This window comes from Sceloporus occidentalis, unplaced genomic scaffold, assembly GCF_023333645.1.
Source record: "Sceloporus occidentalis isolate IW3139 unplaced genomic scaffold, rSceOcc1.0.p SCAF_1, whole genome shotgun sequence".
NCBI lineage: Eukaryota > Metazoa > Chordata > Lepidosauria > Squamata > Phrynosomatidae > Sceloporus > Sceloporus occidentalis.
The window spans coordinates 11,913,764-11,925,086 of NW_028316981.1; the positions used below are offsets into that span (position 1 = coordinate 11,913,764).

At 42.5% G+C, this 11,323-nt stretch overlaps 1 protein-coding gene across 1 annotated transcript in view; it reads left to right on the forward strand.

The window, feature by feature from the left end:
- LOC149320759 (uncharacterized) overlaps positions 1-10,394 on the forward strand; it is a 32,583-nt gene extending 22,189 nt beyond the window's left edge. The window contains exons 5-6 of the mRNA XM_089504965.1: positions 6,252-6,330; positions 8,575-10,394. Coding sequence (XP_089361091.1) covers positions 6,252-6,330; positions 8,575-9,863 — 1,368 coding nt within the window. The 3' untranslated portion in view covers positions 9,864-10,394. The remainder of the gene's footprint in view (positions 1-6,251; positions 6,331-8,574) is intronic.
- Positions 10,395-11,323: the final 929 nt, after the last annotated feature.

Genomic DNA, 11,323 nt, shown 5'->3' on the forward strand with positions numbered 1-11,323 from the left:
GTTTTTATTCCACTTTTCACCCACAGTGACATTCATGTGGCTGAGCTAGGAGCACACCCTCACCTGCATTTTCTAACCATGGTTTCTTTTGATGCTGCCTCCCATTTTGCTGTATGCTTCTTATTTTTCCACAGCTGGCATCCAAAAGTGTGACAAAAATGGAAACAAAAATATTGGGGGGAAATGGGAAAAAATTGAAAGCCTAACATATATTGTTAGTGTGCAGATTTGCCATTTTGTTCAAGCTCAGACGGGCAGAGCATACACACCTCTCCAGATGTTGGAGTCAGCTTGCAGCTCCCATCATCCTTGGCCATCAACTGTGTTGGCTGTGGGTAGTTGGAGTCCCACAAAATAACATTTATAAACCCTAGAATCTGAAATTAGGGACTTGGAGGAATTGCTCATCATTTATTGAATTTTGGAAAGGTTTTATTTTATTTTTTTAGTAGTATCTTGCTTATTCCCCCCCCCCCCATGTTTTGTTAAGCAACATTTTTCACCATTGTTTTTGTTCCAAGTTGTGAATGAGGACTCTGTCTGTTTGGTTTCTAATGATAATATATACATAAATATATTTATAATTAAATGTTGTTTGCAGACTCTTTGGGTCATACACTTCTGCTGTATTATTAATTGAGAGCAGTCATGCACATTTGCATGGGAATAATTCAGAAATAACTTGAAGGCGCACAACCGCAACGACAACAACAACAAAGTGTCACTGAATTCAGTGTAACCTCTGAGTAGACATGCAGAGGATGGTTCAATAAAAATTCTCAGAATAAATTTATTGGACAGAACTTGTTTTAAAACCTCACAAATGATGCAAGATGGAGATGAGACTCAGTCATGGAGTGAAATGACTGGGCTGGAGCTGGACCAGAGGTCAGAGGGACATAGATTTCCCCTTGCAGTCTGAACTCGCCTCCTGAGGGAGGGAATCTAAGAGTTTTTAAAGGCAGAAACTAAACCTTTGGCAAAGGGTGAGTAATTGCTTGGGTGCCACCTCATCAGAGGTGTCCTATTGTGTTGGGGGACTTGATCTGGTCTGACAACAGTCTGAGGAAGGGGGTAAGCTGACCAAGGTGGGCAAACATTGCAAATTTTCTTGATTATTTGGATAGAATGATAGTCTCATTAGCGACTCCTAGACTGTCTGGAAGGCATTGTTTGCTGAAGCTGACCTCGCCTTAGGTGCAGTGTGTACATGTCCCCTAGCTTTGGGGATTATGGATGACAGTAGACCAGAGTCCATCTGGGGCCATGTGGGATATCATCTATATCCAACATTCAGAAAAAGAGCATTTTTTGGTAACAGGGCTGGGGCAGCTAAATGATAACCTACGGGGGGGGGGGGGTAATTGTGGAAAGTAGAAGAGCATGCCAACTTTCATACGACATACATAGGAGTAAGGTGGACTTAGATCTATATATGCCACCAAGAAAATGCCAGCCTTTACTAGCTCCACAAAGAAGTATGTATGGGTGTCACTTCAGGGCCTCTCTGTGGAGCGGAGAAGATGCTGCTGCTGTTCCAAGATGTGGCGCAAGAGTGTGTAACCTGCAACCCAGTATAAGGACCTTGGCATAGTTTGAACCAACGATGGATCTTGCTCCAGCCACAAGTGAACTGTAGGCTCCCGCAGGTTTCAACTAAGGTGAATCTGGGCAAGTTGCACTCTCTCAGCCTTGAGAAGGCATTGGCAAAACCCCTGTGAACAAATCTTGCCAAGAAATCCCCACGATAAGTTTGTCTTTGGGTCGCCATAAATTGGAAATGGATTGACGGCACGCAACCACAATATGGACCTCAACAGGTCAAAGGACCTTAATCCATAGAACGGGAGACTGCCAGACTGGTTTCTTTGTAACTCCCCTGCCCCAGGTTTGCGCAGCCCAACTATCCCTGATGGTCTGAAAAGTTGAGGCTCACCTAGAATGGAGAGCAACTGTCCTCTCTTCTGACTGGCTGTGATGGGTGCAGGTGGCTTGGCTGCTATGTGTGTGTCTTCACACACTTCTCTAATAATAATAATAATAATAATAATAATAATAATAATAATAATAATATAGTTTATTTGTATTTTCCCACCTCTCCCAAATGGATCGAGGCGGGATTACAACCAGTTAAAACAGATACATCAGTATAAATTACATTTAAAATACATCGATAAAATAGTACAATTGATATAAAACTGAGTCCATCGAGTGGTAATGCAACAATTTGTCCAGTGGTATAATGGTATAATTATGGTATAATAGCTAGGCATTTGTAGGTCCTTCAGCATGATTCTATGATCAACCTCTGGCAGATCTTCACCATAGATTTGCACTGGGAGACCTGGAAATTCTTAGACAGGTGTTCTCTTAGGTAAAAAGAATTGTGTGGGGTTTTTTTTTGAGATTTTTCCACATTAATGGGGGTCCTTCACCTCTAACCCCAGCAAATTCGGAGGGGCCACTGTATAGCGCTATCCATGTACCTGCTATTTCACAAACAGTTACAGAATAAAATATTTATGATTTATTATATAGTCTGACTGTATATATATTATATATGTATATGTGGATATACGTATATGTCAACATGAAGGGGTGACTATATATAGTATTATATTATAATAACATATATATATATATATATATATATATATATATGATGTATTTACAGTCATCCCCCATATCCACGGATTCTTTATCCACAGATTCAAGCATCCACTGCTTGAATATATTTTTTAAAAATTCTAAAAAGCAAAGCTTGATTTTGCCATTTTATTTAAGGGACACTATTTTACTATCCGTTGTAGTTAATGGGACTTGAACATCCATGGATTTTGGAATCTGCAGGTCCTGGAACCAAACCCCAGTGGATATCAAGGACCCATTGTATGTATGTATACTCTCTCTCTCTCTCTCTCTTATAATAAAATAATAAGATCAACAATAATCATAAATTTCTAAACTGCAGAGATTGGTGGAGCCTCCTTCTTTGGAGGTCTTTAAACAGAGGCTGTCACTGGGAGTGCTTGGATTCTGTGTAGTCCTGCATGGCAGAATGGAGGGTTGGACTGCATGGCCTTTGGGAGTCTCTCCCAGCCCTATGATTCTATGATTTGATTCTCTTGCTATCCACTTTCTCCGATGCCCAGTTTTCACAGCCATACATAGAAATCCTGTCTTTATATGATATATGATATTTCTTCTATGATTCTGTGTATTCCTGCATGGCTGATGGGGGTTTGGATAGCCTTTGAGGGGGATCTCTCCCAGGTCTATGATCCTGTTTCATCATAGCACCTTTGCTTGAGCTTCTGCAACCACAGACTTACCTATCCCTTAAATTTAAAATATAATAATTTGTTTCTGAAAATAAAAACCACTCAAGTTTATGGGGGGACTGTAAAAAGGGACGGCCACTTCCTGTTCCTTCCTCTCTTCCCTCCCTCTTTCCCCAGCCACCCTGCCTTTGCAATTGGTGCAGCAAAGCTTGGGATCCTTTAGGAAAGGTGCCAGAGGAGCTCCAGACCTTGCAGCTGAGAAGTAATTCATTTTTATTTTTAATTCTTATTAATTTTTTTGGATGCATCTTTCCATTGGGGAGGGTGACTTGAGTGCAGGTGGGAATTGTTGCTTACATTTTCTTTCTTTCTCTCTCTCTCATATTTTGGGGCTTTCTTTCTCTTGTATGTGTTTGCTTGACTGGAAAGACAAAAGAAACAGCCCCCAAAAAGGGGAGAAATGGGTGGGAAAGGGAAACGCTGCTTCTTTTTGCTGTTTCTGGGAAGGATCTGAATTGCAAATGTTTTTCAGATCCAATTCTTTTAGATCCAAGGAAGAAAGTGGGGTAAAACTGTATTATTTTCTTTCCTCCTTGTTTAAAATATGCTTATAGGTGTTTTTCCCTTTAAGGTTGCCAACTGACTAGGAAGAACACCTGATTTTGCTCCTGGGTTCCCAACATAGGAGTCATGGGCTGCATCCACCGCTTTAAAGTGTCAGAGCTCCATGTTATGGCACCTTGGCATTTGAAGTTTGTAGTTACACCATAGCTCTCTGATTGCTGTTGTTTTTGTTGTGTCTCCATATGTCTAATCTGCACTGCAGAAATAATGCAGTTTGGCACTGCTTTAAGTGTCAGGGCTCAAGGCTGTGGCACTCTGGGATTTGTAGTTTGTTATGGCACCAGTGCTCGTTGTTGTTGTTGTTGTTGTTTTGTGCCCATATATCTGATCTGCACTGCAGAAATTATGTAGTTTGACGCTGCTTTAAGCGTCAGGGCTCAATGCTATTTTATTCTGGGATTTGTAGTTGTGGCACCAGGGCTCTCAACAGTAGTGTGCCCATATGTCTGTTCTGCACTGCAGAACTAATGCAGTTTGACACTGCTTTAACTGCCACAGCTCCATGCTGTGGAGTCCTGGAATTTGTAATTTGTAGTGGCACCAGAGGTTTCCAAAAGGGAAGGCTGGATGTCTCACCAAACTATAAATCCCAGCATTCCGCAGCACGCAGCCATGGCAGTGCAAGCGGTGTCAACCAGGGTTATTTCTGCAGCCATGATTGGGAAGTGAAGCAAGAGCCAGATGTGAAGCATTTTGGTGGACAGCGGCAATAAAACAATTCCCTTCTTAGATTGGCTCAGCAGGATGCTTTTAAAGGCATAGCTGTGGGAGAGGACTGAGAACTTGGCTACCCTGTTATCCTAAAAAATTTTCAAGGGTGTTTCTTATTTAGCCCTTGCTTCAGAGCCAGCATGGTGCAGTAGTTTGAATGTTGGACCATGACTCTGGAGACCAGGGTTTGATTCCCCCGCTCAGCCATGGAAATCAACTGGGTGACATTGCACAAGTCACACTCTCTCAGCCTCAGGGGAAGGCAATGACAAACATCCACTGAACAAAGTGGACAACTTTTGGCAACAAGAACCACATTCCTTTGGATATAATCTGTCATGTGGTGAATGCCGTTGCAGAGCCAGACGTACACATAGGTATCCCTTCTCTCTGATGACTCTAACTTTCCATCTCATGGGTTCTTAGAGAAGGGGCTGATCACTCTTGGGAATGTAGGAAATCCTCCTTGAGCCACCTAGCCCAGTATTGCCAACTCCGATTGGCAGCAGTATCTCTCCAGCGTTTCAGATGGGAGTCTTTCCTGGTCCCACTTGGAGATCCCTGCGATTCCTCCTCCAAATAGGAACCAGGCTTGAGCTAGCTTACATCATCATCATCATCATCATCATCATCATCATCATCATCATCATCATCTCATCCTATAATAGAAAGGCGAGAATCATGCATCCCTCCAGATGTTGAGTTACAACTGCCACCATTCCTTACCATGGCTACACTGTGGGATGGCCACATGATGCCCACCCCTATTACAGTCAGCCTTTCCCTTACGCGGGGGATCCATTCCAGACCCCGCTCTGTAAGGGGAAAACCATGTATGCGCATTGAAAACAACGGGGTGCATGCACATGGCGCACGTCATTCATTTAATTGTAGTGTGGCTGTATAATGATACAGGGTGAAGTGTACATTGTTTAAGGTGGTTAGCAGATGGGAGACCTCTTAGTAGTGGTTCCCTATGTTGCTGCAAGTTCCTCCTAGAAAGGCTTGACTGGCACTTGCTTTTCTGTGCTTACGGCACAAGACAAAGCAAGTCACCTCAACTCCCAACTTTGGGGAAAAGGGAGGATATAAATAAACCAGTACTCAGTCTCTCTCTCACAAACATCATTTGGCAGCTTTTAACTGATTGAACAGAATGCTGGACTAGAGAGGCCCTAGAGAGACAACAGGTCTCTTCTGTTGTCTTACAGAATCCTAGAGTTGGAAGAGACCACAAGGGCCATCCAATCCAACCCCATTTTGCCATGCAGGGAGACACAATCAAAGCACTCCTGACAGATGGCTATCCTGCCTCTGTTTAAAAACCTCCAAAGAAGGAGACCTCACCACTCTTCGAGGGAATGTGCTTATTTCTTCCTAATGTTAAGGTTGAATCTCTTTTCCTTTAGTTTGCATCCATTGCTCTGTGTCCTAGTCTCTGGAGCAGCAGAAAACAAGCTTGCTCCATCTTCAGTGTGACATTCCATTAAACATTTAAACAGGGCTATCTGTTCTTATTTTGAATTTTACTTTGAATTCTCTTGTTGTAAACTGTCTAGGGAATACAATGGGTTTATAGTAATTATTGTTTGTTTATTGTTGATAGTAATTATTTATTTCTCTGTCAACAGGTGAGGCTGTGGGTCGGTAGTGAATCACATCACTTTCAATGTAGGCACCTTCAGTCCTTGGCATCTCCAACTGAAAGTATCAGGTAACAGAGAGCAGAAGGGATGTTCTTACCATCAGACTCCAAGGAGACACTGCTAAATTAGAGAAGAAGGGGGGTCTCCAGCATTTTGAGGCCTGTGGTCACATCTTGAAATTTGAGAAGCACTTGAGGAGACCACCACAAAATGGTTGCCCTGGGAGTCTGGCTAGTGACAAAGTTTTTAAACAGAGGCTGGATGGCCATCTGTTGGGAGTCCTTTGATTATGAGTCCCTGCATGGCAGGGGGTTAGACTGGATGACCCTTAGGGTCTCTTCCAACTCTAGGATTCTAAATTCATTGCCCAAGACATTGATTAGAAAGCAGAGGGTGGCTGGGTCTGAGTTACATAGAGCAGGAAAAGTCACTTTTTGGGCCTACAGCTCCCAGAATGATATAGCCACTTTTTCCAAGCTTTGTGTCAAACAACATGTTTGAGTCTTGACTCCAAATTCCAAACCACATGCTTGACATTATCAACAAATCCATTCCTCAGAAGGAAAATAGATAATTCAAGCCTTCATCTACACACTCATACAGGAACCCCCTCTCCAAAGTCACAATTCCAGGCAGACCCCACAAAAAATAAAATATACTTGGTCCTCCATATCCATGTATTCGTTAACTACAGATTCAATCGACAGCTTGAAAATATTCCAAAATAATACACATTTCAAAAAAGCCATCTTTGATTTTGCTGTTTTATTTAAGGGAACCATTTCACCACACCATTGTAATTAATGGGACTTGAGTACCCATGGATTTTGCTATCTATGTAAGGTCCTCAAACCAAACTTCAGTGGATACCAAAGGCCCACTGGAATTATTGTTATGAAAACTAAGGTTCCCAGATTAAAAACTGGAGAAGGTAGTTGTGTATGTAGAAAAGGGAATTTCAGCTGATGTTGCTGATCACCCAGTGAGTTAAGAAACAACGCTTTTTCAAATTCATTCTTCTATACAATCTGTCAATCATCTTGAGTTTTCATTCTGACAAATCTAACAAAAACCCAGGCAATACACAAACATTCCTCCTAAGAAACTCAGGCAAAACAAGCATTCCTAACATTCAAGACAATGTTCCCATTCCGCTTTGGATGTACCCCCGTCTACTCATAGAGCTATCAAAAGGCTGGATAAGTAGCAGGTCTTTCTGTCTTTTGTTTCCTTTCTATGATAATTTAAAAGGTAGCTCTGTTCCAGGTCTACCAAACACTTCTTTGGCCACATCCACAAGGACCAAATGCCACATCATCCCTTCATCTTCCCAGTGATCAGTCCAGATGATGCAGGGCCCAATCTCCAGTTCTAGTGAGAAGTATCTAGATAATGCCCAGCCAGTTCACTACCAAAGCTACAGTATACTCCCCAGAAGCTGAATTTAAAAACTCACCTTTTGCTCCGGATCTTCCCAGGAAGTTCAGAGCAGTGCTGGTCTGGGTGGCTGTTGCGACGGCTCCCACTGTGCTGCCCATCACCCCACTACTATGGGTTGCTTCCTTTGAGGTTAGAATGAGGAATTCAGCCACAGGATCGACGCTGGGCACCTTGTTTTGCTCAAAGAGAGTGACCTGTGGCATTGGCAGTATTTGGCATGGTGGCATGTGCATGCATCACTTCAGAGATTCAGTAGTGAGGGGACATTGGGACAGTTTTGAAGCCAAAATATCCTGGGCTGCTCCCAGAATATTCTGGTCCATGCAGAAATAACCTTTGGTTTTTTTCCATAAGAATGCCTCTTGGCATTGTAGGGGTGCAGAAATGTCTGGATGGAAGCTGGGGTTTCCTTCTAAAAAGTTGCTGAAAGAAAGAAAGAAAGACAGAAAGCATTTTTCAGAAACCACAATCAAGAAGGTGACAAGAGGCCTTTGGGGTTTATTGTTTATATATTTATTATATTAATTTGTATCCCGCATTTCTCCCAAGATTGAGATCCAAAGCAGCTTACTGTCTACAAACTTACAATTAAAAGCTTTAAAAAGTGACAATTAAAATGGCATTAAACTATTGCAAAATTAAAACAGATCATTTGTTTAAAAATAGAATGCAATTAAAAGGTAAAAGCACTTAAAACCAAGGTTATCAAGGGATCTAGTGGAGGGAGAAGCCATGGTGGTTGGGGATGATGGGAGTTATAGCTGAACCATATCTAGAGGGCCACAAGCTCCCCACCTGAAACAGAGATTGATTATTGATTTGGTTTGTCTTTCTCTGCCCCACCCTTTTTTTTCTTTTTCTCAAAATTTCAGGCAGTGGTGGGCAAATGAGCAAAATCAAGAAAATTACTGATCCAAAAGGTCCAGAGCACATGGAACCATGTGGGTCAATACTAGGAAATGCTGAAGACGTTTCTGGACTCCACAAAGTGGAACAGACCTGTGAGATTCAACCCAAACCAGAGGGTCTACCAGGGATCATTCCAGGTATAGAGGAATGTGGCTCTGTTGAAGGGACTTCCTATATCTGCTCTGACTGCGGGAAAAGTTTCTCCAGTATCTCTAGCCTCATCAGCCATCAGAAAAGAAACCACTCGGGGGAGAAGCCATACAAATGTTCTGACTGTGGGAGGAGCTTCCACCAGAGTTCAGATCTTGTTAAGCATGAGAGGATCCACACAGGAGAAAAACCATACCAGTGCACCATCTGTGAGAAGAGATTCAATCAGCGGTCCTATCTTATCGTTCATGAAAGGTTCCATATGGCAGAAAAGCCATATAAATGTTACTTGTGTGGGAAAAGCTTCTGTTCCAATGCACATCTCATGACTCATCAAAGAACCCACACTGGGGAGAGACCATATCAGTGCCCTGATTGTGGTAAAAGGTTCACAACCAGTTCGAACTTTGTCAACCATAAGAAGACACATACAGAAGAAAAACCATACAATTGTTCTCTCTGTGAGAAAAGTTTCAAGCGGAGCTCAAACCTGATTCAGCACGAGAGAACCCACACAGGTGAGAAGCCCTATACTTGTCTAACCTGTGGGGAAAGCTTTGCTTCAAACTCGGGTCTGGTGAAGCACCAGAGAAGCCACACGGGTGAGAGACCTTACAAATGCTCCTACTGTGGCAAAAGCTTCAGTCAGAGCATGATTCTCACACAACACGAGAGAACTCACACGGGAGAGAAGCCGTGCAAGTGCCCGGCTTGTGGGAAAAGCTTCCGTTCCAGTTCGGACCTTGTCAAACACAAAAGAATCCACACAGGGGAGAAGCCTTATAAATGCTCGCTGTGTGGGAAAAGCTTCACGACCAGTTCAGATGTGGTGAAGCATGAAAGAACCCACACGGGCGAGAAGCCGTATAAGTGTGGCACCTGTGGGAAAAGCTTCAGTCAGAGTGCACACCTTATGCAACACCAGAGAATCCACACAGGAGAGAAACCATACATGTGCCTCATCTGTGGGAGATGCTTTACTTGCAGTGCGCACCTAGCGGTCCATAAAAGAACCCACAAAGAAGGGGAGGCCTCAAAAACGTCAATCTCTTCTGGTTGGGGTGGGGAGAACAAGGAGACTTTATTATCAGGCCTGATGTAGTTGAGTATGAATTATTCCATGCAAAAAGAGACTCTGAATTTCTATGCATGGGCAGTGAAAGAAAAATCAGCTAAGTAACTGACCGTTTTCCCCCTTAAATTGTGCATGAAAATAAAAATAAAACAGCAACTAGGAGAGAAGCCATACACTCTTCAGACCATGAGAACAAGAATGAGCATGTTCCTGTGATCTGCTGAAGCTAAACCCAAGACAAGTCTATTGCGGTATCCTACTGATTTGGGCATGTGTAAAATTGGTGTAAGATCAAAGTATGATTTAGGCAAAGGCCATGGCATTCATGTCTTATTTCAAGAGTTGGTTGACAAGGTTTCCATGGGTCTGTCTAGCAGAGCAAAGCCTGCCTTGATAATTTTTTTTTTTAATTTAGCTGTAGAGGTGAGAAGCAGCTGACAGAAGAACTGCAGGGAGAAAATGCCTCATCAAACCATAATCATTGATGCAGAATTAAAATGTGTTCTTTTTCATGCATTATTGTATGTAGTTCTTTTGTAATAAATAGATGGCAGTTTGTGTCCTTTGTATGGGGCTTACTTTAGTAAGAGCACGAAGATTACACACAAGAGCACGATTACCATTGGATCTCAGGGTGGCTTGTCTCATGGACTCCGAATCAATGGGGGCTTCCTATTGCTACCTGCCCTGACAGACCTGATGATGATGATGATTTCTTACCCACCTCCCCCATGGATTCAGGCAGGGGACAACAACAATTAACAAACACTATCACTTAAAATATGTAGGTTAAAATACACATCAATTTTAAAAGACAAAATATACACATGGTAAAATAATCCACATTTAAAATCCATCATTTAAAATTCACAATTTAAAGTCATCTGGATAAGCCTGCCGGAAGAGATTGGTCTTTAATGCGCTTTTAAATTCAGACAATGTATTCAGCTGTTGAATATCTTCCAGCAGGTTATTCCACAGTCTAGGGGTGGCTGAAGAAAAAAGTCCTCTGGCTGGCCATCGCCAACCTAGTCCTGGCTGACTGAAGCAAATGTCCACTAGAGGACATGGGTGTATAGGGCAGATTATATGGTAGGAGGCAATCCCATGTAGGGCTTTAAAGGTAATAACCAACACTTTGCAGAAACTGACTGGCAGCTAGTGGAATAATTTTAATATTGCTGTAATATGATTGCTCCTGGATGTCCCAGTAATCATTCTGGCAGCTGAGTTTTGAATTAAGTGAAGTTTCCAAACTTGATACAAAGCTAGCCCCATGTACAGCACATTGCAGAAGACCAACCTTGAGGTTACCAGTCTGTGCACTATCATCTTTGGTGATGATAGTCTTAATTTGGGGGTGGGCACTGTATTTCTTGCCTCAGCTCCCCCCCCCCCAGTATACCACACTACGCTGTTATAACACAATCATTCCACTTTTATTGTTATGGCTGGCTCTGGTGACATTCTGGGGTTTGTGATTTAGT